Source organism: Callionymus lyra, chromosome 7 (assembly GCF_982586985.1).
Source record: "Callionymus lyra chromosome 7, fCalLyr1.hap1.1, whole genome shotgun sequence".
Classification (NCBI taxonomy): Eukaryota; Metazoa; Chordata; class Actinopteri; order Syngnathiformes; family Callionymidae; genus Callionymus; species Callionymus lyra.
This window is the reverse complement of record NC_141824.1, coordinates 615,625-643,620: the sequence shown is the minus strand read 5'-3', so window position 1 is coordinate 643,620 and position 27,996 is coordinate 615,625. Positions and strand designations below refer to the sequence as shown.

The 27,996-nt window shown below is 42.9% G+C and overlaps 3 protein-coding genes across 3 annotated transcripts in view; 1 reads left to right on the top strand and 2 right to left on the bottom strand.

The window, feature by feature from the left end:
- LOC148074578 (uncharacterized) overlaps positions 1-5,987 on the bottom strand; it is a 6,284-nt gene extending 297 nt beyond the window's left edge. Inside the window, exons 1-4 of the mRNA XM_087796067.1 lie at positions 5,912-5,987; positions 5,798-5,838; positions 5,575-5,694; positions 4,631-5,509 (exon numbers count right to left, since the gene is read on the bottom strand). Coding sequence (XP_087652193.1) covers positions 4,631-5,509; positions 5,575-5,585 — 890 coding nt within the window. The 5' untranslated portion in view covers positions 5,586-5,694; positions 5,798-5,838; positions 5,912-5,987. The remainder of the gene's footprint in view (positions 1-4,630; positions 5,510-5,574; positions 5,695-5,797; positions 5,839-5,911) is intronic.
- A 4,147-nt stretch (positions 5,988-10,134) lies between these two features.
- Positions 10,135-13,596, bottom strand: LOC148074577 (uncharacterized). Its single transcript, XM_087796065.1, has 10 exons — positions 13,563-13,596; positions 11,794-11,847; positions 11,350-11,658; positions 11,256-11,294; positions 11,160-11,198; positions 10,988-11,104; positions 10,896-10,914; positions 10,792-10,841; positions 10,634-10,737; positions 10,135-10,524 (listed from the first exon to the last, which is right to left on the bottom strand). The coding sequence occupies exons 1-10, from the start codon at positions 13,594-13,596 to the stop codon at positions 10,402-10,404; spliced, it is 888 nt and encodes a 295-aa protein (XP_087652191.1). The 3' UTR covers positions 10,135-10,401.
- A 2,540-nt stretch (positions 13,597-16,136) lies between these two features.
- The window catches only part of LOC148074576 (uncharacterized), a 114,822-nt gene continuing 102,962 nt past the window's right edge, over positions 16,137-27,996 (top strand). The window contains 21 exon segments of the mRNA XM_087796064.1: positions 16,137-16,237; positions 16,313-16,449; positions 16,909-17,133; positions 17,221-17,362; positions 17,427-17,550; positions 17,678-17,869; positions 17,924-18,061; positions 18,459-18,629; positions 18,693-18,887; positions 18,948-19,096; positions 19,630-19,798; positions 19,857-19,991; positions 20,072-20,224; positions 20,951-21,152; positions 23,793-23,933; positions 23,986-24,171; positions 24,232-24,303; positions 24,362-24,488; positions 24,544-24,677; positions 26,977-27,168; positions 27,231-27,380. Of these exon segments, the coding sequence (XP_087652190.1) occupies positions 16,137-16,237; positions 16,313-16,449; positions 16,909-17,133; positions 17,221-17,362; positions 17,427-17,550; positions 17,678-17,869; positions 17,924-18,061; positions 18,459-18,629; positions 18,693-18,887; positions 18,948-19,096; positions 19,630-19,798; positions 19,857-19,991; positions 20,072-20,224; positions 20,951-21,152; positions 23,793-23,933; positions 23,986-24,171; positions 24,232-24,303; positions 24,362-24,488; positions 24,544-24,677; positions 26,977-27,168; positions 27,231-27,380 (3,235 nt within the window).

Below are 27,996 nucleotides of genomic sequence, written 5' to 3'. Positions count from 1 at the left end.
CGTTCTCAACAGACGACAATAAAGACACGATGACATTTGAGAAACATGTCCATCATGAAGACGTTCTCAACAGACGACAATAAAGACACGATGACATTTGAGAAACATGTCCATCATGAAGATGTTCTCAACAGACGACAATAAAGACACGATGACATTTGAGAAACATGTCCATCATGAAGACGTTCTCAACAGACGACAATAAAGACACGATGACATTTGAGAAACATGTCCATCATGAAGACGTTCTCAACAGACGACAATAAAGACACGATGACATTTGAGAAACATGTCCATCATGAAGACGTTCTCAACAGACGACAATAAAGACACTATGACATTTGAGAAACATGTCCATCATGAAGACGTTCTCAACAGACGACAATAAAGACACAATGACATTTGAGAAACATGTCCATCATGAAGACGTTCTCAACAGACGACAATAAAGACACGATGACATTTGAGAAACATGTCCATCATGAAGACGTTCTCAACAGACGACAATAAAGACACGATGACATTTGAGAAACATGTCCATCATGAAGACGTTCTCAACAGACGACAATAAAGACACGATGACATTTGAGAAACATGTCCATCATGAAGACGTTCTCAACAGACGACAATAAAGACACGATGACATTTGAGAAACATGTCCATCATGAAGACGTTCTCAACAGACGACAATAAAGACACTATGACATTTGAGAAACATGTCCATCATGAAGACGTTCTCAACAGACGACAATAAAGACACAATGACATTTGAGAAACATGTCCATCATGAAGACGTTCTCAACAGACGACAATAAAGACACAATGACATTTGAGAAACATGTCCATCATGAAGACGTTCTCAACACGACAATAAAGACACGATGACATTTGAGAAACATGTCCATCATGAAGAAGTTCTCAACAGACGACAATAAAGACACAATGACATTTGAGAAACATGTCCATCATGAAGACGTTCTCAACACGACAATAAAGACACGATGACATTTGAGAAACATGTCCATCATGAAGACGTTCTCAACAGACGACAATAAAGACACAATGACATTTGAGAAACATGTCCAGCATGAAGACGTTCTCAACAGACGACAATAAAGACACGATGACATTTGAGAAACATGTCCATCATGAAGACGTTCTCAACAGACGACAATAAAGACACAATGACATTTGAGAAACATGTCCATCATGAAGACGTTCTCAACAGACGACAATAAAGACACAATGACATTTGAGAAACATGTCCATCATGAAGAAGTTCTCAACAGACGACAATAAAGACACAATGACATTTGAGAAACATGTCCATCATGAAGACGTTCTCAACAGACGACAATAAAGACACGATGACATTTGAGAAACATGTCCATCATGAAGACGTTCTCAACAGACGACAATAAAGACACTATGACATTTGAGAAACATGTCCATCATGAAGACGTTCTCAACAGACAACAATAAAGACACAATGACATTTGAGAAACATGTCCATCATGAAGACGTTCTCAACAGACGACAATAAAGACACGATGACATTTGAGAAACATGTCCATCATGAAGACGTTCTCAACAGACGACAATAAAGACACGATGACATTTGAGAAACATGTCCATCATGAAGACGTTCTCAACAGACGACAATAAAGACACGATGACATTTGAGAAACATGTCCATCATGAAGACGTTCTCAACAGACGACAATAAAGACACGATGACATTTGAGAAACATGTCCATCATGAAGACGTTCTCAACAGACGACAATAAAGACACGATGACATTTGAGAAACATGTCCATCATGAAGACGTTCTCAACAGACGACAATAAAGACACGATGACATTTGAGAAACATGTCCATCATGAAGACGTTCTCAACAGACGACAATAAAGACACAATGACATTTGAGAAACATGTCCATCATGAAGACGTTCTCAACAGACGACAATAAAGACACGATGACATTTGAGAAACATGTCCATCATGAAGACGTTCTCAACAGACGACAATAAAGACACGATGACATTTGAGAAACATGTCCATCATGAAGACGTTCTCAACACGACAATAGAAACGATGACATTTGAGAAACATGTCCATCATGAAGACGTTCTCAACAGACGACAATAAAGACACGATGACATTTGAGAAACATGTCCATCATGAAGACGTTCTCAACAGACGACAATAAAGACACGATGACATTTGAGAAACATGTCCATCATGAAGACGTTCTCAACAGACGACAATAAAGACACGATGACATTTGAGAAACATGTCCATCATGAAGACGTTCTCAACACGACAATAGAAACGATGACATTTGAGAAACATGTCCATCATGAAGACGTTCTCAACAGACGACAATAAAGACACGATGACATTTGAGAAACATGTCCATCATGAAGACGTTCTCAACAGACGACAATAAAGACACGATGACGTTTGAGAAACATGTCCATCATGAAGACGTTCTCAACAGACGACAATAAAGACACGATGACATTTGAGAAACATGTCCATCATGAAGACGTTCTCAACAGACGACAATAAAGACACGATGACATTTGAGAAACATGTCCATCATGAAGACGTTCTCAACACGACAATAGAAACGATGACATTTGAGAAACATGTCCATCATGAAGACGTTCTCAACACGACAATAGAAACGATGACATTTGAGAAACATGTCCATCATGAAGACGTTCTCAACAGACGACAATAAAGACACGATGACATTTGAGAAACATGTCCATCATGAAGACGTTCTCAACACGACAATAGAAACGATGACATCATGAGAAGTAACTTGTCGCAGGAAAGCTCAGGTCAGAACATCAAGAAAGAAATGATGTTTCCACACGAATGTCTGTCAAATGATCTAAAAGTGTCCCTCAAACCATCAGCATCACCTTCTTAGATCCAGGACGACCACAGGAGCAGGATAGTGAGGGTTACCATGGTAACGCTGCCAGCATCTCTTCCCACCTGTCCCTCCTCGGACCAGACGGATGCAGGACAGAAGTGAAGATGTTCAGACCTCTCACTCTTTCTCACTCTTTCTCACTCTATCTCACTCTTTCTCACTCTTTCTCACTCTTTCTCACTCCTTCATGATACATGGCTGAGTGTGCCAGTGACATGATTTATTACATTTAAATTACTTACTAAATTTAAGTTATTCATTAAATTTATATAATTACTTACTTCATTTACGTTGTTTATCACATTTCTATTTAGACGTATTTAACATTCGTGACTGACCTTATTATTCAAATGTATTCGACAACTGTGTGAGTTTTCATTGGAGCTGATATTGAGTCACAGGTTCATCATAACAAGCTTTGAAAAGATTCACTAGAAGTTGTTCGAGAGAAACGATCAGAGACGAGTTCAAGTGAGTCAAAGAATCAATGTTACCAAAGTAGAATTAACTGATCATTTACCTTTTCATCTTCAGCCTCCTTTGAATCTTTTAGTTCATCATCGTGATTTGACTCTTCATGGTTTAACTCTTCATGGTTTGACTCTTCATGGTTTAACTCTTCATGGTTTAACTCTTCATCGTTTAACTCATCATGGTTTAACTCATCATGGTTTGACTCTTCATGGTTTAACTCTTCATGGTTTAACTCTTCATGGTTTAACTCTTCATGGTTTGACTCATCATGGTTTGACTCTTCATGGTTTGACTCTTCATGGTTTAACTCTTCATGGTTTAACTCATCATGGTTTAACTCTTCATGGTTTAACTCTTCATGGTTTAACTCATCATGGTTTAACTCTTCATGGTTTAACTCTTCATGGTTTGACTCTTCATGGTTTGACTCTTCATGGTTTAACTCTTCATGGTTTGACTCATCATGGTTTGACTCATCATGGTTTGACTCATCATGGTTTAACTCATCATGGTTTGACTCATCATGGTTTAACTCTTCATGGTTTGACTCTTCATGGTTTAACTCATCATGGTTTGACTCTTCATGGTTTAACTCTTCATGGTTTGACTCTTCATGGTTTAACTCTTCATGGTTTAACTCTTCATGGTTTGACTCTTCATGGTTTAACTCTTCATGGTTTAACTCTTCATGGTTTAACTGATCATGGTTTGACTCATCATGGTTTGACTCTTCATGGTTTGACTCTTCATGGTTTGACTCTTCATGGTTTAACTCTTCATGGTTTGACCCATCATGGTTTGACTCTTCATGGTTTGACTCTTCATGGTTTAACTCTTCATGGTTTGACTCTTCATGGTTTAACTCTTCATGGTTTAACTGATCATGGTTTGACTCATCATGGTTTGACTCTTCATGGTTTGACTCTTCATGGTTTAACTCTTCATGGTTTAACTCTTCATGGTTTAACTCATCATGGTTTAACTCTTCATGGTTTGACTCGTCCTGGTTTGACTCGTCCTGGTTTAACTCTTCATGGTTTGACTCGTCCTGGTTTGACTCTTCATGGTTTGACTCATCATGGTTTAACTCTTCATGGTTTAACTCTTCATGGTTTAACTCATCATGGTTTGACTCGTCCTGGTTTAACTCTTCATGGTTTAACTCTTCATGGTTTGACTCATCATGGTTTAACTCTTCATGGTTTAACTCTTCATGGTTTAACTCATCATGGTTTGACTCGTCCTGGTTTAACTCTTCGTGGTTTGACTCGTCCTCATTGAAATCACAGTCTTGTGCAGAAAGAATCTCTCTCAGTCTATCATAATTCTCTTCATCATTCGAGTCACTCATAACGTCTTCCTTCACCTCCGTCTCAAGTTCTTCCAGATCCTGAACATTCAAGACTCGAGGATCATCTTTAGAATCGGGTCTTTTTACAAACATTAGCAACTGTTCCGAGTCCATCTCTTCATCCTCAACAACCATCTGCTGAGTTTTGTCATCAAAGTTGCTTCTCAGCAAAGTTTCCTCCTGGAGTTGCAGCTTCATGACCTCATGTGCAAAAATATCTCCTGTTTTCTCAGAAGATGTTGGAGCTTCTTCTCCCGCCTCCTCCTCCTCTGCCTCGAGGGGTTTCAGTTGTGGAGCAGAGATTTGAGACGGTGAAGACTTGAGAAAAACTTCCTCAAAGATCTGATCTTCCACTAACTGCTGGTGCTGTCGATCCATCTCGGTGGTGCAGACGTCAGGACTGGTGTTCATCACGTCTGCTTCAGGTTCTTCATCTGCTGCTTTCAGACCCGTTTCAAGGTTTAAAGGAGAAGTTTCACGTTCAAGAAGTGAAGGATCGTGGTCAGTTATGGGGAGTAAGTCCTGTCGTGGTCCAGATGATCTTCTCTGTCCGTCAGTTTGATGGAACACTTTTGTTGGATCTTCTTTCTCACTCATGAGCTCATGAGAACTAGTGATTGATTCTTCCTGTGACAAGTTTTCTTCTTCTGATTTGATATTTTCTGCTTCAGTGGAGTCGATCCTCCATCGTAGGTCAGAAGATCCGTCCTCCTCTGACGGACCTTCTTCAAGAGTTCTGAAGTGGAAACAGCGAGAATGAGTTAATGTGTCAAACTTTCAAGTGTAGTTTAAGTTTCAAACCTTTGCCTCATCTAGTCACTTCCTGTCTTTCACCTCTTCTACGTGAAATAATGTTCTTCATCTTCCTGGACCTGATCTGGATCTGATCTGGAACCTTCTCTCACGTTTCATAACCTTTAACTGGATCAGGATTTATTTCAAATCACAAACATTTTAAATGAAAGGATGTAAACTGGTGCTCTCTGACCCTGGCTCTCCCTCACTCGCTCACACACACACTCACTTGGACTCGGGCTTTTCTGAGGCTGGACTTTCAGAAGCAAACTTTAAAAATGCAGAAAAAACAGATAAATCTTTGGACAGAATCACGAGACAAAAGAGTTTTTACTTTTCTTACCTCCTTGAACGCATTGTTATTGTAGAATCTGTCCTCAAGTTTAGTCGACCATTGAACCGGATCCTGACCCTGTTCTGTTAACACATGTATAAACACATGTATGAACACATGTATGAACACATGTATGAACACATGTATGAACACATGTATGAACACATGTATAAACACATGTATGAACACATGTATGAACACATGTATAAACACATGTATGAACACATGTATAAACACATGTATGAACACATGTATAAACACATGTATGAACACATGTATAAACACATGTATGAACACATGTATGAACACATGTATGAACACATGTATGAACACATGTATAAACACATGTATGAACACATGTATGAACACATGTATGAACACATGTATTAACACATGTATGAACACATGTATGAACACATGTATGAACACATGTATGAACACATGTATGAACACATGTATGAACACATGTATGAACACATGTATAAACACATGTATGAACACATGTATGAACACATGTATGAACACATGTATGAACACATGTATGAACACATGTATAAACACATGTATGAACACATGTATGAACACATGTATAAACACATGTATGAACACATGTATAAACACATGTATTAACACATGTATGAACACATGTATGAACACATGTATAAACACATGTATGAACACATGTATGAACACATGTATAAACACATGTATAAACACATGTATAAACACATGTATGAACACATGTATGAACACATGTATGAACACATGTATAAACACATGTATGAACACATGTATGAACACATGTATAAACACATGTATGAACACATGTATGAACACATGTATAAACACATGTATAAACACATGTATAAACACATGTATGAACACATGTATGAACACATGTATGAACACATGTATGAACACATGTATAAACACATGTATGAACACATGTATGAACACATGTATGAACACATGTATGAACACATGTATAAACACATGTATAAACACATGTATTAACACATGTATGAACACATGTATAAACACATGTATGAACACATGTATAAACACATGTATGAACACATGTATGAACACATGTATGAACACATGTATGAACACATGTATTAACACATGTATGAACACATGTATAAACACATGTATTAACACATGTATGAACACATGTATGAACACATGTATGAACACATGTATGAACACATGTATTAACACATGTATTAACACATGTATGAACACATGTATGAACACATGTATGAACACATGTATGAACACATGTATTAACACATGTATGAACACATGTATTAACACATGTATAAACACATGTATGAACACATGTATGAACACATGTATGAACACATGTATGAACACATGTATAAACACATGTATGAACACATGTATGAATACATGTATGAACACATGTATGAACACATGTATGAACACATGTATTAACACATGTATGAACACATGTATAAACACATGTATAAACACATGTATAAACACATGTATAAACACATGTATGAACACATGTATGAACACATGTATGAACACATGTATAAAAACATGTATAAAAACATGTATAAACACATGTATGAACACATGTATGAACACATGTATGAACACATGTATAAACACATGTATGAACACATGTATGAACAGATGTATAAACACATGTATTAACACATGTATGAACACATGTATGAACACATGTATAACACATGTATGAACACATGTATAAACACATGTATGAACACATGTATAAACACATGTATGAACACATGTATAAACACATGTATGAACACATGTATAAACACATGTATGAACACATGTATGAACACATGTATGAACACATGTATAAACACATGTATTAACACATGTATGAACACATGTATAAACACATGTATGAACACATGTATAAACACATGTATGAACACATGTGTGAACACATGTATGAACACATGTATAAACACATGTATTAACACATGTATGAACACATGTATAAACACATGTATTAACACATGTATAAACACATGTATGAACACATGTACGAACACATGTATGAACACATGTACGAACACATGTACGAACACATGTATGAACACATGTATTAACACATGTATGAACACATGTATTAACACATGTATGAACACATGTATTAACACATGTATGAACACATGTATTAACACATGTATGAACACATGTATGAACACATGTATTAACACATGTATGAACACATGTATGAACACATGTATGAACACATGTATAAACACATGTATGAACACATGTATGAACACATGTATGAACACATGTATGAACACATGTATAAACACATGTATAAACACATGTATGAACACATGTATGAACACATGTATAAACACATGTATAAACACATGTATTAACACATGTATGAACACATGTATAAACACATGTATAAACACATGTATGAACACATGTATGAACACATGTATGAACACATGTATGAACACATGTATAAACACATGTATTAACACATGTATGAACACATGTATAAACACATGTATTAACACATGTATGAACACATGTATAAACACATGTATTAACACATGTATGAACACATGTATAAACACATGTATTAACACATGTATGAACACATGTATGAACACATGTATGAACACATGTATGAACACATGTATAAACACATGTATAAACACATGTATAAACACATGTATGAACACATGTATGAACACATGTATGAACACATGTATGAACACATGTATAAACACATGTATGAACACATGTATGAACACATGTATGAACACATGTATGAACACATGTATAAACACATGTATAAACACATGTATAAACACATGTATGAACACATGTATGAACACATGTATGAACACATGTATAAAAACATGTATAAACACATGTATGAACACATGTATGAACACATGTATTAACACATGTATAAACACATGTATAAACACATGTATGAACACATGTATGAACACATGTATGAACACATGTATAAAAACATGTATAAACACATGTATGAACACATGTATGAACACATGTATTAACACATGTATAAACACATGTATAAACACATGTATGAACACATGTATAAACACATGTATAAACACATGTATGAACACATGTATGAACACATGTATGAACACATGTATGAACACATGTATAAACACATGTATTAACACATGTATAAACACATGTATAAACACATGTATGAACACATGTATAAACACATATATGAACACATGTATGAACACATGTATAAACACATGTATTAACACATGTATAAACACATGTATAAACACATGTATGAACACATGTATGAACACATGTATGAACACATGTATAAACACATGTATGAACACATGTATAAACACATGTATTAACACATGTATAAACACATGTATAAACACATGTATAAACACATGTATGAACACATGTATGAACACATGTATAAACACATGTATTAACACATGTATGAACACATGTATAAACACATGTATAAACACATGTATGAACACATGTATGAACACATGTATGAACACATGTATAAACACATGTATGAACACATGTATGAACACATGTATAAAAAACATGTATGAACACATGTATAAAAAACATGTATGTAACACTGACCTTCTCTTCTCTTCAGCAGAGAAGTAAAGTACTGAGCAGCAAAGGTCGGGATGTCTTCAGGTTGATCCCGCAGCACTTCTCGGGTCAGACCCTCCAGGATTGTTCCGAAGCCTCGAGGGATCCTCAGGTTCGTGTTCGAGAAAGGAACCGACATTCTGTCGAACTACAACATTTGTATTTCAATATATCATTTAACAAGTCTTTGAGTTCTGTTGCATTCAGTGTTTGACTGACGTCACACTTGCTTACTTAAGAGATGAATGTACAGTTAAATACTTTCGTTTAAATAATAAATGTAAATATTCTTGTTTTGTTCATATTTCTCGAAGCTTCTGTTCAAACGTTTAAATATCGGTTCATTTTGAAGATAAAGTTGCCTTTTTTCGCGATTAAAGTCGCCAACAATAGAGGAAACAAGACGCTTCGTCACGTTAGAGAAAGTTAAAGACTTTAACTTAAAGACTTACTTTGTTATTTCCAGGATTAGCTCACGAAGCTAACTGTGTTGACGCAGCTCGTTGCTAAGCAACCGCTCGCTACGGAAGCCGACGAAGTTCAAGACACGAAACAACACAAAATACTCTGTTTAAAGTTGTTTATCGAACAGCTTTTATGACAATGTATTTTTGAAGCAAACAATGGAGTCTTTATTTACAACTTAATCCATATAAATGTATTGTTTATGAATGCATATGAACATAGAAGAGAAACACAAGATGAATGAAATGTAAACTGAAGAATGAAATATAGAAAAAATAAATTTCTTTGTGGAGAAAGAATTTAAAAACAAACACAAAAAAAAAAAAACACAATATTCATGTGAGAAGTAAAAATAAACACTGTGACGCTCAAGAATATCTGATGACGGCATATTCAGAGCTGGAGCTGATCTTCCTGCTGACCTCTCTGGGCTCGAGCAGGTGGAGCTGGTCTGCTGACCTGGAGGTGCGTAGAGTCTCAGGTCTGGTCGACTGCAACACAAACAAGTGTTAATCCTCCAGCAGTAGCTCGTGTCACACATTATTATCATTCATGCTCTGAGCATGTTGTTCACAAATGAGTCTAAGAGGCGCTTCTGACCCCGTCGGTCTGCTCAGGACAGAAGACTCCAGGACGGGCTTGAGATCTCGCAGCTTGGATGGTGATCATGATGTCGGCGTATGGAACCTCCGGCTCACTGTGGTCTGGAGGATCGTTGCGGATGAAAACAGGTTCAACACGAGGCAAAGAAGTCTAACCTGACTGAGAACCTCCGACACGTTCCTGTCGGTACGAGACTGAAGTCGACCTGAAGATCACGAGAATCAAACACAACCTCGTCTTCACACGACAAACTACTCACAAGACTTCAGTGCTGCTCGCTGAGGAAACACAAGATCGCAGCAACTTAAGTCAATATATATAAAAAAACATTAGCTTTGTGATCACTTTTACCATTTGTTTCTCTTCTCTTCCTGGTCGCACAGAGAAAGAGCAACAACGCCGTCACAACCATCGCCACGACGACAACGACGACAACTGTCGCCACGATGGTTTCTTCTGGCGCTTGTGCTGCAGGTGGAAACTGTCACTGATTCTCAACAACATAAAACACGAGAAGATGTACCTTCAGTGTCGTGGCTGATCACAGACGCTGCAGCTGTGGCTGGAGATGAGATCTCTTTTATTTCAACACTGCAAAGACTGGAGCCTCAAAACCAACCTGTGTTTGTGTCCGTGTGTGTGTTGTGTGTCGTTGAAGCTGCAAAAACACATGTGTATCATTTCAGGTTGAAACACGTGTCACTGGATCGTACCAGGAAGAGGAAGATGAAGATGAAGATGAAGAGACACAACTCTGACTAGTGTCTGCCGCAGCTGAGGGTCGTCGGTCTTTTGTACGAAGCACGAGAAGTTGTGTCTCAGGTCTTCAGCTGAGATGTTCACCAGGAGAAGAGAAACTGAGCAATTGTTGCTTATTCTCCCAAAACAACCGGACTTTGCGTCCGTTCGACTCCAGCAGCCGCGGACGAACGGAGAGCAAGTGTAGGAGCAGCTGAGGTTCAGAGAGCTTCCTAACGTCACGCCAACATCGTCCCACAGCGAAGCATCAGCTCTCCACCAGCCTGCAGAGAGAAGGTCAACCAGGGACATGAATGTGTCGTCGATCCAACGTTACCTTCCATCACAGAAGCACAGAGCAGCAGCAAGACGAGTCTCATGTTGAAGATCACTAGTGACCTGCAGCTGCTCCAACTTACAGGATGTGGTGAAGCTCCAACTTCTAAAATAACTTCTGGCACAAACGTTCGCGTCTGCAACATGTGGGTGTGATTTAAAATAACACTGAGATGTTTCAACTGTCACGACATCCTCGCAGGTTTCAGGATGAGTTGGAGGTAAATCAGAATCTTAGAGCAGCTTCTCCACGAGCCAATAAGAATCGAGGTGAGATGTTTTACTCTTGCAAGGTGGGTGTGAGGAGAACAGCAGTGGTTTTCAATCTCTCTTCATAAGAAATCCACGAGGTTTGTAACACTCTTGCTTTTAATGAATAATGAAATGAATCAGCTTCACAACAAAATGTTCTTGTAAAGAGTCCAAGTCAAGACTAGACCACACGTTGTTGCTATGGCAACGTTGACATACATCCTTGTCAAAGACCAGCAAATATATTTGTTAGTGAAAGTTAAAGTTAAAAATGTAACTTACCATCTGGATCAGGAATCTTTTGAGGGATTAATCTCCTATTTGTTTCTTTAACTGTGTATCAGTTTGTTAACATGTTTCACAACAAGAAGGTGAGCAGAGAAGATCTGACCTGATCAGCATCTGGAAGCTTTTGTCCTTCACTTGTGTTTTTTATTCATCAGTTAAAAACATGTTTTTTTATTTCCCTGTATAAATGTTTGACACTATCAAATGGATAATGTAGGATCGTGATGTAAGATAAAGTTTAAGTATTTTTATTTACTGTACATTTGACTTATTCAGATGCTACAATAAAAATGACCAAAGATTAATAAAAATAAATCTTTGTACGTCATGTGAATGTAAAGTATATCATTTATATCATCATACACGTGTTTAAAACCTGTTCAGATCTTAGTCAGTAAAAAATTGAATATTTAAGTTATTTTAAGTTATTTTATTGGCTGTGTTTAAATAATATTATTTAAAATGATCTCATGATGTGTTTCATCTCAGTGTTTGATAATAAACATCCATAAATATAACATGAGCAACATTTGGTGGAATATTGTTCAAATAAAGTTTTCACACTCAATGAGTCAGTTTCCTTTAACACTTCAGTTCACCTCTTGTTTGAACAATTATTGTCATGTATGTTTGTCAACATCATGACATGAGAGGTAACTGTTCACGACGGAATGATAGAAAAGAAAAGTCAATGAAGATATTTAAGAATCCTGAAGAAACGAGGGATGAAGAGAAACGATCTAAACGACACAAGAGCTTCTCAATAATTCAATTCCTTCTCCGGCAGCATCTCATGAATTATGAAGGTGGAAGGTTCAGTTGCACAACATCCTGAACCATTATGAGCAGAAGCATCACATTTCGTGATCCGGCTTCACTTTCCTCAGTTTCACGACTTGAATCTTCGGTTCGAAGCTCACGGTCGCAGGTCCCGAGAAACAATGTCCACCTCGTGGGTCTTAATGTTCTGGGTGTTTCTGTCGCGATCCGGGCGAAGCTCAGGTGAGTGATTGTTGGCTTGATGATGTCATCAAGGTTTGAAATAACCTTCATTTCCAAATCTTCTTAGAAGGAAGTTCTAAAGTCACTGAAGGCTCCGAGCTCGACCAGTGTCCGGAGGGAACGTACTTTTCTCAGCAGCTCTGTCTGGAGTGTCCAGCTGGACATTTGTGAGTTAGAAGTTCTTTAAGGACTCTTATATGAGGCTGTGGTTCATTTCTGTGACATGTTACATGTTCAGCTCCATCCATATTCTGTTCTTCTATAGTTGCCCTGGAAACGTATCTGCCCCTCAGAGATGCCCCGACAATACCTTCAACCCCAGCACAAGGAAAAGCAAAGTCCATGACTGTCAGGTAAACACAGACTTGCTTTCAAAAAGTCTGGATGATCTCGTTCAGTGTCCAACGATGAAAACTTTTTTAATAGTATTAATAATTTGCATGTGCTGGTGTTGAATGAGTCAGTTTAAGTTGTGGAAACTTCACTTGAAGCTCTTCCTCAAGGTCACTTTTACACGAAGCAAACATTCAATGAGTTGTTTTGAAAAGATAATGTCGGAAAAATCGAATTAAATGATTTTTTTCTTAATTATTTTTGCCTTTGTTGAATAAAAAAAGAAAGAATGTCTAAAGTTGATTTGTTAAAAGAAATGTTTTGAAAGGTCAAAGGTCATGTTCATGTGTGACATCATCAGCGAGAACAAGATGTATTTAATGATCGTCCTCCTGGTTTTTATTGCAACTTTGAAGAAAGAAAATGTTTGGAATAAATGTTTTGGTCCAGCTTTGCTTCCCAGGTCTCATCAGTGCGGAGGACAGGGTGCAGTGCCGCTTGTGTCCAGCAGGTTTCTCCTGTGAAGCAGACGATGGAAGACCTTCTCTGTGTCCTCCTGGACAACATTCTCCTGAAGGGATTCTTCAGTGTCTGGACTGCCCTCCAGATTCCATCTGCACCTCTGGATCCGCCCACAAGGTGAGAGTCCAGGCTGACGTGAAGGACAAGGTTGTGATTCCTTGAACGTTCCAAAAGTGTGGAGCAGGAAAAGAACCCGACGCCGACCAAAGTGTTTGTCAAGACTGTCGTCCAGGCTTCTTCTCGTCGGGTTGTTCTCGGTGTCTTCAGTGTCCTGCAGGTGAGTCCTCTGGTCTGGTTGAGAATATGTTCTTCTATTCTTCTTCATCTGCAGGAACTTATTGTCCACATGCCGGCGTGTCGGAGCCGCTGGTCTGTCCTCGCGGCTCGTGGTCCTCTCCCGGCCGGACCTCCTGCTGTGACCACCCTGGACTGTGTGGTGAAGGTTCGACTCCTCGCTGGAGCCTCTCGGTGCAGAAGTCCAGTCCGGCTTTGATGTGTCGACCGGGAACGTTCAGGCCGTCGAGCGGAGACGAGTGTGTGATGTGTCCAGTCGGTCAGTGAGTCACGGAGTCACTGGTTGTTCCCGAGATGATCTGAGAAGAACCTTCACCTCACAGGTCACTACTGCGTGAGTGGAGTCGCTGCCCCGTGTCCTGCAGGAACCTTCGGCTCTCAGGAAGGTCTGAAGAAGTTGACGGACTGTACCATCTGTCCTGCGGGTCAGTTGACTCTTGTTGTCCTCGACACAAGATGTTTGAGCTTCAACGTTGTTGTTCAGGCAAACTGCTTTGAAGAGAAACCTTCAGTTGAAATGTTCTGAACAAAAATAAGGTTTTATGTAAAGTTATCTCTCAACTCAAGGATTTACTAACTGACCCGCTTTAAAGACGTCCCTCAGGTGAAGATTAGTGAAGATTAACATCAAATTAGATCAAAACGATTTTTTTAAGTTTTCATGACAAAAAAACATATATTTGGTCAAACTTTGCTAAAAATACAACATATTTGAAATGCAATAAAACCAAACATCTTCGTGTCAACGAGCTCATCGTTCAACCTCCTGCTCAAGGATTTTATTGTCTGGAGAGCAGCTCTGAGAAACCTGGAGCTCAGTTCTTGTGTCCTCTGGGCCACTACTGCGAGGAGGCCACGTCCACCAGGTACGGGTCACCTTGTCCCGCCGGCACAGCTGGAGAACAACTGGGTCAGACAAGTAGAACGTCCTGCAGGCGATGCAAGGAAGGACGGTTCTGTCCTGCAGGTGGGTCTCATGTGCAGATCAAACACATCATCGGACCTTCATTAATCTTCTTTAATTAACACACACCTCCTCATCTTATCTCAGGCTCCACGGGCTCCGGTCTGCCTTGTGCTCGAGGGAGATTCTGTCCTGCAGGGACTGTGGAGGAAGTGATTTGTCCTCAAGGAACCTTCACGCCTCGTCCAGGAGGCACAGGTGCTCCAGAGATGTCACTCGTCTTCTTCGCTCTTATTTCACCAACACATGATGACTTTCTCCTTCAGTTTGATCGTCAATGTTTAACTGATGCTTGTCTTTCTTCACAAGGATGATTGACATGCAACAAAACAAGTCGTTTCCTTTCTTGTTCTCTTCAAACTGACAGAAACATTCACGTCTTTGAATGAACGTAGATGTTGTTTCTCCAGGAACATCATGTTGGATGAACAGTTAAAAAAACCTCCATGTATGTCGTGTCAGGAAGTTTTAAAAGAATAAAAACCTTGTCGGTAAATGACACATGTCAATCAAACCATAAACTTGATAGTCATTTTTACAAAAACAGGAGCTAAATCTCCATGCTTGTTGAACCTACCAGGTAATACTAGTTAATGTCACTGTGACCAGTCAAGTCTCATCATGGACGGTTGAAGCTCTCGAGATGTTTCATTAAAGGTTCCTGTGGTTCTGCTCGTAGCGATCAAGGACTGCCTGAAATGTCCCGCCGGCTTCTACTGCCCTGAAGGCAGCAGTGATCCGGTCCCGTGTTCGCCCGGAACCTACAACCCCATGGAGGGTCAGGATGAGTCGCTGGACTGCAGGGAGTGCGACGCAGGAAAGGCTTGTTCGCAGGTCGCGCTGAAGGGCCCAGACGTGGACTGCATGCAGGGGTTGGACAGCATCAGCTCGTGGGGTTTGATCAACTTTTCATTCTTTTTATTCGTTTTATTCTTTTTCTTCCTCAGGTTTGTTTGTCCAGTCGGTTCAACCAAACCCAACTCCCCGGCGAACGCTTGTCCTCCCGGAACACTGAGCGACCGAACGGACCTCACAGATCGATCACAGTGTCTCACCTGTCCGGCCAGATACGCCTGCCTCAGAGGTGCTCCTGTCAATCATCTTATCGTCATGTCATCATGTCATGTCATGTCATCATGTCATGTCATGTCATGTCATGTCATGTCATGTCATGTCATGTCATGTCATGTCATGTCATGTCATGTCATGTCATGTCATGTCATGTCATGTCATGTCATGTCATGTCATGTCATGTCATGTCATGTCTCATCTCATACACTTTACATGTCCCAGTACAGCTATTTGATCACACAGTATTGAACGATGTTTTGTAAACATAAAGTCTGTAAACCAGCAGTGAATCAGTGTCAGTGACTCACAATAATAATAATCTTCTCCGAGGTTCTAAAAACTTCCTCCATTAACGTGAATTTCAGCCTTTTGTTTATTGCATTTATCTCTACCTTAGTTAAACTTGGGAGTCCTTGAGGATCAACTCATGAGTAAGAAATGAAACTTCCTGATCACATGATCGGTTCACCAGGTACCGGCGGCGCTCAGAGACCTCCACTGTCCTGCTTCGCAGGACATTATTGTCCCCCCGGCTCCAAATTCCCCACACAGTTCAAGTGTCCCGAGGGCAGCTGGAGCACTCAGAGTGGCTTAGAATCCGAGAGCGAGTGTCGACCGTGTCCGCCTGGATGGTACTGCCTGGCAGGTTCTGGATCTCCTTCTGGGCGCTGCAGCTCGGGCCACTTCTGTCCTGCAGGTGCATCTAGATCTACATATAATCAATGCATTGAAGCCTGTGAGTCAGTCAGCTGGATATAAATACACGTGGATGTTGTTCCGACAGGGACTGCGTATGGAACTCAGTTTCCGTGCCCGGCAGGCAGGTTCAGCACTCAGGTGGGCAACAGAAGGATTGAAGACTGTCGTCTCTGTCCTGATGGATCGTTCTGCAGAGAAGGAACGTCCAAACCAACACCATGTCCACCGTCAGTGTCAACGGTCGTCTCTCCTGTGAATTCACTTGACGAAGTGTCTCCTGTCTCTGACCAGCTCCACTTTCCGGCGTGAGAAAGGAGGCCGGACTCCAGACGACTGCTCCGCTTGTCCTGCTGGTTATTTCTGTTCCCGCTCGGCCACCGTCCAGCCCAGAGTGTGCGGCGCCGGGAGCTTCTCTGTGAGGAGCATCTAGAACACGACCTTGTTACTCTGTCTTCATGTTGCTATTCTGAGAGCAGCAGTGACGATCCTGCATTAACATCCATCATGGTGTTGTTTCCTCCGTCGTAACTTCTGTCCTGCAGGACGAGGGCTCGTCCGAGTGCTCGCCGTGCCTGCCGGGCTACTACTGCAGTAATGAGACCACGAGTGAGGAGGCCATGCTCAGCCTCATGGTCTGTCCCGCCGGCTTCCTGTGCTCGCAGGGTCTGTCAAGAGACCCTCGGCGCTCGGCGACTCTGTGTCCCACTGGATTCTACTGCCCCGGGGGAGGCGTGGTGAGTCTCTGAGGTCCTCAAGTCTACGCTGCTCTCAATACCTGGTCCTTCCAGGATCCTAACCCAGTTCCGTGTCCCAACGGTACCTACGGAGAAACTCCGGGTTTGCAGAGCGTGTCTCAGTGTCGTCCTTGTCCTGTTGGGATGTTCTGCTTCTCCGAGACGCCGCTGGATCATCCCTTAACAAGACCTGTGAGAGCTTCTTTCATCCTTCTGACCTTCTTACCATCCATAGCTGAGCCAGTCATGTGACCCGTCACACTCAACATAAGTCCTTCAGTGAAGGCCTTGGAACCTCAGAGAGGTTTGAGAACTCGAGTTCTTACAATGAATGTTGTTTCACATCAACTGTTGTCGAGCGTCTGCGGCTCGACTCCACAGATCAACAGTGATTTGAAAAACAGTGTAAACTCACGAGTAAGAAATACATTGAAAAACTAATAATTGACAGAAATATCCTTGACTTGATAGTTTAGTTTATGTTTTAATAAATATGTCTTCATGGAAAATATAAATATATCTCAAGAGATCTCAGGCACGTCTGTGGATGAAAAGTGTGTGAAACTGACTTGCATGTTATTCCCTACAGAGCGGCGAGTGTCCAGATGGACATTATTGTCCGCCCGGCACAGGAAGCCCACAGTGGTGTCCTCCTGGATGGTACAGCAACAGGAGTTTGGGTCACAGAGGAGACGAGTGTGTTCCATGTCCAGCTCGACACTTCTGTGAGAGACCCGGGGGTCACGCCCTCTGCCATCAGGTCGGTCTGTGACCTCATCAAAGTCTTTTTTCATCATCATTTTATCAAACTTTTATCTTCAAGGGCTTCTTCTGTCCCGAGGGAACTTCAAGTCCACATCCTTGTCCTGAAGGAACCTACAGCTCGCGCTCTGGCCTCAGTGACGCGTCCGAGTGCGCCCCCTGTGGAGGAGGGCAGTACTGCTCCGGCGTGGGACTCTCACAATCTTCTGGAGGCTGTGAAGAACGTTTCTACTGCAGACGAGGAGCCAAGTCAGCTGTGAGGACCTTCTGATGCGGAGATGTTGAGTGGACACTTGATGTGTCTCTGACTCTCCAGACTCCCACTGATGGCTTGACCGGAGGTCTGTGTCCCGCCGGAAGTTTCTGTCCGTCATCCTCGTCCACTCCTCGTCCATGTCCGGCCGGAACCTTCAGTAACATCTCTGGTCTCATGAAGCCTCAGGAATGTTCAGACTGTCCGCCCGGGTTTGTCCTCAGAAGATCGACTTCAATATTGATTGATTTATTCATTAAATGTTGTTGTTTTTTTTAACAATATTTTCATTATTGAATTTGTTGAATTCACTGAAATCATTTAATTTATTTTAAATCCTCCAAATGCAAAGTCTTTCAATCTTTTAAATTCAATAGAGAAATGTTGGTATAATAGAGTCATGTGTCTGGTGACTCTATTATACCTTATTATACCTTATTATACCTTATTATACCTTATTATACCTTATTATACCTTATTATACCTATAACCATCTTAACATTAACAATAGATATTTTATTTAGAACATTTATTTTTGCAGTTGTTGTAATAAGGATATAAAAGTGTGTTAAAAAATTAATTCAATTAAAAAAAAGAAAAGATACAAATTATTGAATTGGACGATTAAAAAAAACATAATTTCAATAAAACAATTTAAAGTCAAACATTTGAAATGTTGATTCAATATTGTGATTCAATTGTTCAAACCCATGTAAAGCATCTTAAAATGTTTTGTTGCCTCTAGTTTCTACTGCCTGGGACCTGGAAACACGTCTCCATCTGGTCCTTGTTCTCCCGGTCACTTCTGTCCGAGTGGCTCGTCTTCACCTGTGCAGGTGGAGGTCGGTGAAGGTCATTTTTCCCTGGAAGGAGCAGCGAGAGCCGAACCATGTCCGCTCGGAACGTCTCAGTCGGTGAGTCTCGTCACCGACGGCGTCACGAACACAGGGTCATGGTTTGGTCTCCGCTCAGGGTCGAGGGTCACGGTCGTGTGTGGAGTGTGTCGGCGGCAGCTTGTGTAACCGGACCGGCACCATTCTGCCGCCGCTCTGCCCGACCGGACACTTCTGTCCTGCTGGGACGTCAGTGGCTCGTCCTTGTCCTCCGGTCAGTCTCAGACCTCGCTCTCCTCGTGACCTTCATGACCTTCATGACCTTCATGACCTTCAGGACCTTCATGTGTCCAGGGTTCCTTCTCCGACCAGGCAGGAGGAGACGACGAGCGACACTGCAGACCATGTGAGGCTGGAAGGTTCTGCAGCCGAGCGGGTCTGTCTGACCCTGAAGGTCCGTGTGAGGCCGGACACTTCTGCACGTCTGGAGCGACGACGGCCAGACCTGTGAGTTCATCTGAAGACACGTGACATCATCAAGAACATGTTCGACATCAACGTTTGTTTGTGAGAAATACACGAGTTTTTTTAATTAAATCAAGTTTTTTAATGTTTTTCAAGTTTGATTTGACTTCAGATCAAATACGACAGTATTAGAGGAAATAAAGTGAATTCATTACATTTGTTCATAAAACTTTTGTCAGAGGTTCCCGTGGTTCAGTGGTTGATGGTTCACTTCCAGGTCAACTTGTGACCTTCATGTGTGAGTTTGTTTGTCACATGGGTTTACTCCGGGAACTCCGGTTTCCTCCCACAGTCCAAAAACATCCAGAGGTTGTTTGAGAACTTGTCTGTAGGTGTGAGTGTGTGTGTGGATGTTGTGTCTTTGTGTGTCCGGAGACGGACTAGTGTCCTGTCCAGGGTGTCCCTGCCTCTCGCCCTGAGTAGCTGGGATGTACTCCAGCCCTAAGTAAAGTTTTGTTAGAAATTAAATACAGTTGAAACATTTTCAAAGTCTAATCAAGCATCGATATAAATCCTTGAAAAGTTCTGGAGAACTTTAATAAAATATAAAAATTCTAGTTGTAATTGACGCTGAAAAACAAACTTGTTTTTCTCCATGTTTTAATCATTATATTCTGACAAAGTCAAATCGTTTCTTAGAAAAACATTATTTGAATGAATCTCTGAACATGTTGTTGAGAAGAGAAAGTCACAATAGTTCTGTCTCAGGTGGACTCGTCCTCCGGTGGAGTCTGTCCTGCTGGATATGTTTGTCCTGAAGGGACGACGTTTGCACGACAACATCCGTGTCCTCCTGGTTCTTGGAGCGACTCGGTCGGAGCTCAGGACGTGACTCAGTGCCAAACCTGCCCGTCTGGACAGTTCTGCCAAAGTCCAGGACTCAGTGGACCCTCCGGCCCGTGTGACGCAGGTGAGGACCACACACCTGGAACACACACCTGGAACACACACCTGGAACACACACCTGGACCACACACCTGGACCACACACCTGGACCACACACCTGGACCACACACCTGGAACACACACCTGGACCACACACCTGGAACACACACCTGGACCACACACCTGGACCACACACCTGGACCACACACCTGGAACACACACCTGGACCACACACCTGGAACACACACCTGGACCACACACCTGGACCACACACCTGGAACACACACCTGGAACACACACCTGGAACACACACCTGGAACACACACCTGGAACACACACCTGGAACACACACCTGGACCACACACCTGGAACACACACCTGGACCACACACCTGGAACACACACCTGGACCACACACCTGGACCACACACCTGGACCACACACCTGGAACACACACCTGGACCACACACCTGGAACACACACCTGGACCACACACCTGGAACACACACCTGGACCACACACCTGGACCACACACCTGGACCACACACCTGGAACACACACCTGGACCACACACCTGGAACACACACCTGGACCACACACCTGGACCACACACCTGGAACACACACCTGGAACACACACCTGGAACACACACCTGGAACACACACCTGGAACACACACCTGGAACACACACCTGGAACACACACCTGGACCACACACCTGGACCACACACCTGGAACACACACCTGGACCACACACCTGGACCACACACCTGGAACACACACCTGGACCACACACCTGGAACACACACCTGGACCACACACCTGGACCACACACCTGGAACACACACCTGGACCACACACCTGGACCACACACCTGGAACACACACCTGGACCACACACCTGGACCACACACCTGGAACACACACCTGGACCACACACCTGGAACACACACCTGGACCACACACCTGGACCACACACCTGGACCACACACCTGGAACACACACCTGGACCACACACCTGGAACACACACCTGGACCACACACCTGGACCACACACCTGGAACACACACCTGGAACACACACCTGGAACACACACCTGGAACACACACCTGGAACACACACCTGGACCACACACCTGGACCACACACCTGGAACACACACCTGGACCACACACCTGGAACACACACCTGGACCACACACCTGGAACACACACCTGGACCACACACCTGGAACACACACCTGGACCACACACCTGGAACACACACCTGGAACACACACCTGGACCACACACCTGGAACACACACCTGGACCACACACCTGGACCACACACTTGGAACACACACCTGGACCACACACCTGGAACACACACCTGGACCACACACCTGGAACACACACCTGGACCACACACCTGGAACACACACCTGGAACACACACCTGGAACACACACCTGGACCACACACCTGGAACACACACCTGGACCACACACCTGGAACACACACCTGGAACACACACCTGGACCACACACCTGGAACACACACCTGGACCACACACCTGGACCACACACCTGGACCACACACCTGGAACACACACCTGGACCACACACCTGGACCACACACCTGGAACACACACCTGGAACACACACCTGGAACAAACACCTGGAATACACACCTGGAACACACACCTGGAACACACACCTGGAACAAACACCTGGACCACACACCTGGAACACACACCTGGAACACACACCTGGACCACACACCTGGACCACACACCTGGACCACACACCTGGAACACACACCTGGAACACACACCTGGAACACACACCTGGACCACACACCTGGACCACACACCTGGAACACACACCTGGACCACACACCTGGAACACACACCTGGAACACACACCTGGACCATACACCTGGAACACACACCTGGAACACACACCTGGAACACACACCTGGAACACACACCTGGAACACACACCTGGAACACACACCTGGACCATACACCTGGAACACACACCTGGAACACACACCTGGAACACACACCTGGAACACACACCTGGAACACACACCTGGAACAAACACCTGGACCACACACCTGGAACACACACCTGGAACACACACCTGGACCACACACCTGGACCACACACCTGGACCACACACCTGGAACACACACCTGGACCAAACACCTGGAACACACACCTGGAACACACACCTGGAACACACACCTAGACCACACACCTGGACCACACACCTGGAACACACACCTGGAACACACACCTAGACCACACACCTGGACCACACACCTGGACCACACACCTGGACCAAACACCTGGACCACACACCTGGACCACACACCTGGAACACACACCTGGAACACACACCTGGAACACACACCTGGACCACACACCTGGAACACACACTTGGACCAATGACACAAAATATAAAATAGTAAAAATACCTTTTCAACATGTTAATGTCATAATTTCTTATTATTATTTATTACAAAACATTGAATATTTATTATAATGAATTAATAATATTGTTTCCAGTTATTTCATCGTAAGTCTTCATTAAAAGCTGCTGAAGTTCAATGTGTTTTAAACGATAAAACCTGATCTTTCAATTCTTACAGTGTCTTCATTCACATTTTCTTCTTTTCTTCTCAGGGTTCTTCTGCGTTCAAGGGGCCGCGACCTCGGCGCCCTCTGATGGACTGACGGGGGACGTTTGTCCTCCGGGTCACTTCTGTCCTCCGGGCTCTTCTTCGCCGACAGTCTGTCCCGACGGAACCTTCTCCAACTCCACTGGTAAAGTCTTCTCTGGTCCAGCCTCATGTCTTCTGACCCAGGACTCTCACAGGGGCCCACATGTGTCGGGACTGTCCTCCCGGAACCTTCTGTCGCTCCGGAGAGGAGCTGGAGTTCTGTCCCGCGGGACACTATTGTGTGGGCGGAGGAGTCGACGCCATCTTGCCTTGTCCTCCTGGAACCTTCAGCACTCAGACGGGCCTCAGTCACGTGGAGCAATGCCTCATGTGTCCAGCAGGTGAGAGTCAAGATCTTTTCTCTTGTCATCACCTCAACCTCTCTCGTCCTGACGGTCCAGGCTTCTACTGTGAAGACTGGGGTCTCTCTGAGCCCACGGGTCCGTGTCAGGGGGGTTACTTCTGCCTGGCAGGTGCTCTCACAGTTCCATCAGGTCCAACACACGTCACTCTGACCCATGAACCTCTCAGGCGTCAACTTCCAGCGTCCGGACGGAAACTTCAGCACCGGAGTCGGAGGAGCGTGTCCGAAGGGGAAGTTCTGTCCTGAAGGAACGAGTCTCCCTCAACCGTGTCCTTCAGGGACCTTCTCAGACAGGTCTGCAGGCCCAGTGTTCTCCTGCCGACGTCTGGTTCACGTCAGGTTTGTCCAGTTTCCACCTCACAGAAGCGTCAGAGTGTCGTGAGTGTCCAGGCGGGAAGTTCTGTGGATCTCCGGGCCTGACTTCACCCACTGGACCATGTGTGGCTGGATCTTACTGTCCGGGCGGAGACTCTTCAGACCGGGGTGAGAACCTTGAAGAAGTCAATGTGATAATAATAACAATTCAATGAGAGACAGACGAGTACTCAGAGAGTGCAGACCTCGCTGAGCTGCTCCTCTACACCCGAGTTTGAACGAAGGACCTGAAATGACATGAAAAACATTTATGATTACGTTACTTTCTCTGTGTTTGATGATCTACTGACTCCTTCAAGAAACATCTGTGTTTGATGATCTACTGACTCCTTCAAGAAACATCTGTGTTTGATGATCTACTGACTCCTTTAAGAAACATCTGTGTTTGATGATCTACTGACTCCTTTAAGAAACATCTGTGTTTGATGATCTACTGACTCCTTCAAGAAACATGTGTTTGATGATCTACTGACTCCTTTAAGAAACATCTGTGTTTGATGATCTACTGACTCCTTCAAGAAACATCTGTGTTTGATGATCTACTGACTCCTTCTAGAAACATCTGTGTTTGATGATCTACTGACTCCTTCAAGAAACATCTGTGTTTGATGATCTACTGACTCCTTCAAGAAACATCTATGTTTGATGATCTACTGACTCCTTCAAGAAACATCTGTGTTTGATGATCTACTGACTCCTTCAAGAAACATCTGTGTTTGATGATCTACTGACTCCTTCAAGAAACATCTGTGTTGATGATCTACTGACTCCTTTAAGAAACATCTGTGTTTGATGATCTACTGACTCCTTTAAGAAACATCTGTGTTTGATGATCTACTGACTCCTTCAAGAAACATCTGTGTTTGATGATCTACTGACTCCTTTAAGAAACATCTGTGTTTGATGATCTACTGACTCCTTCAAGAAACATCTGTGTTTGATGATCTACTGACTCCTTCAAGAAACATGTGTGTTTGATGATCTACTGACTCCTTCAAGAAACATCTGTGTTTGATGATCTACTGACTCCTTCAAGAAACATCTGTGTTTGATGATCTACTGACTCCTTCAAGAAACATCTGTGTTTGATGATCTACTGACTCCTTTAAGAAACATCTGTGTTTGATGATCTACTGACTCCTTCAAGAAACATCTGTGTTTGATGATCTACTGACTCCTTCAAGAAACATCTGTGTTTGATGATCTACTGACTCCTTTAAGAAACATCTGTGTTTGATGATCTACTGACTCCTTTAAGAAACATCTGTGTTTGATGATCTACTGACTCCTTCAAGAAACATCTGTGTTTGATGATCTACTGACTCCTTCAAGAAACATCTGTGTTTGATGATCTACTGACTCCTTCAAGAAACATCTGTGTTTGATGATCTACTGACTCCTTCAAGAAACATGTGTGTTTGATGATCTACTGACTCCTTCAAGAAACATCTGTGTTTGATGATCTACTGACTCCTTTAAGAAACATGTGTGTTTGATGATCTACTGACTCCTTTAAGAAACATCTGTGTTTGATGATCTACTGACTCCTTCAAGAAACATGTGTGTTTGATGATCTACTGACTCCTTCAAGAAACATCTGTGTTTGATGATCTACTGACTCAAGAGAAACATTCAACACTTTTATTTGAGTTTTTCCTTGATTCTCTGAGACTCTTGCATTATGTTGATCTTTTAAAGTATATATTTTAACTGTGTATTGTTTCTGATTGTTAAAGTTCCTTGTGATCCTGGTCTAGAAACATCTTACAAATAACATTTATTTACTTACTAACCTACTAGGTGTATAAATAAATCTCCTTTCATTGTTGAGGAAAAAAAGTTTTGAGCCGATGCTGCACTTTCAGCTTAGGTTGATGAGTTCTTCAAAAGACTTATGGACCCAGATGGTCATTTGAAAATGTTCTTGTTACGTTGTTTAAGGGCTTCCTGACCCTGGTCTAGAATATCTACAAATATAACTTATATATATTATAATTATCCTACGGTAATGAGGAAGAGCAACACGTGCAGAAGCTAGAAGTTAAATTAAGAAAGAGATTCAAGAGTTGAGTCAAAGTTGAAAGTACTTTCTCTTTGAAACCTTCTGTGTGTCTTACAGTTTAATGTTTCCTTTTTTATTTTCATCCTTCACTTCTTCTCTCTTCAGGCTCTCGGGCATCAGTTCCGTTGAGTCCTGATGCTGTCGTGACTTATTTGTTGTGATCTTCATATTAAGAGTTTATTTGCAACAATGACACAGATTAGTGTTTATTCACAGAGCGACTCACCAACGATCACATCACCTCCTGGACACTCGTTCTGTTGTCAAAATAATGATACACGCAATAAAAAGTGGACAAATACTGGAGTTAAAACCTACTTTTATTCTCCAACATGTACTCCTCAGGTTCTGATGCGTGTCCTCCTGCTCACTGCTGCCCACGAGGCAGTTCACGTCCGACTCCCTGTCCAGCAGGTTCTTACGCCAACAGCTCCGGCCGGTCAGTGTGTTCTCGCTGTCCAGCCGGTTATTACTGTCCAGAGCAGACCCAGAGCTTCGTCCTGTTCCCGTGTCCTCCTGGATTCTACTGCCCAGACGGTGACGGCACCAAGGATCCGCTGACCGTTGTTGTGTTTGACCCACGATGTGTTCTGTTGAAGGTACTCGACACGCGACGCAGTATCCTTGTCCTCGAGGTTACTACAACCCAGAGCCCATGACTCAGAGCCTGGACAGTTGCCTGCCCTGTCCTGCAGGACACTACTGCGAGAAGGAGAGACTGACCAGGGTGTCGGGACCGTGCAAGGGCGGTCAGTACTTCGAGATGTTTGCTGTGAGATACCATCAGCAGAACAAGTCATTCCTCAGTGTCTGTCCTGAGGCTCCTGAGGCTCCTGAGGCTCCTGAGGCTCCTGAGGCTCCTGAGGCTCCTGAGGCTCCTGAGGCTCCTGAGGCTCCTGAGGCTCCTGAGGCTCCTGGGTATCCTGAGGCTCCTGAGGCTCCTGAGGCTCCTGAGGCTCCTGAGGATTCTGAGGCTCCTGAGGATCCTGAGGCTCCTGAGGATCCTGAGGCTCCTGAGGCTCCTGAGGATCCTGAGGATCCTGAGGCTCCTGAGGCTCCTGAGGCTCCTGAGGGACGAGGAGGATCAAGACTTTGAAGGATCAGTGTCGACAGAGGGATCAGGGAGAGGAGGATGAGTGAAGAGGAGGAAGAGTGAAGAGGAGGAAGAGTGAATAGGAGGAAGAGTGAAGAGCAGGAAGGATCCTGGTCATCAGTGAACAAGAACAAGAACAAGTCGTTCCTCAGTGTCTGTCCTGAGGCTCCTGAGGCTCCTGAGGCTCCTGAGGCTCCTGAGGATCCTGAGGCTCCTAAGGCTCCTGAGGCTCCTGAGGCTCCTGAGGCTCCTGAGGCTCCTGAGGCTCCTGA

Coding starts and splice junctions, on each gene's coding strand:
- LOC148074577 (XM_087796065.1), bottom strand. CDS start 13,596: ATGGACTTTGCTTTTCCTTGTGCTGGGGTTGAAG. Junction 10,738..10,791: donor TGTCGGAGGTTCTCAGTCAG/GTTAGACTTCTT, acceptor ACGATCCTCCAG/ACCACAGTGAGCCGGAGGTT. Junction 10,525..10,633: donor GTCCTGAGCAGACCGACGGG/GTCAGAAGCGCC, acceptor TTTGTGTTGCAG/TCGACCAGACCTGAGACTCT.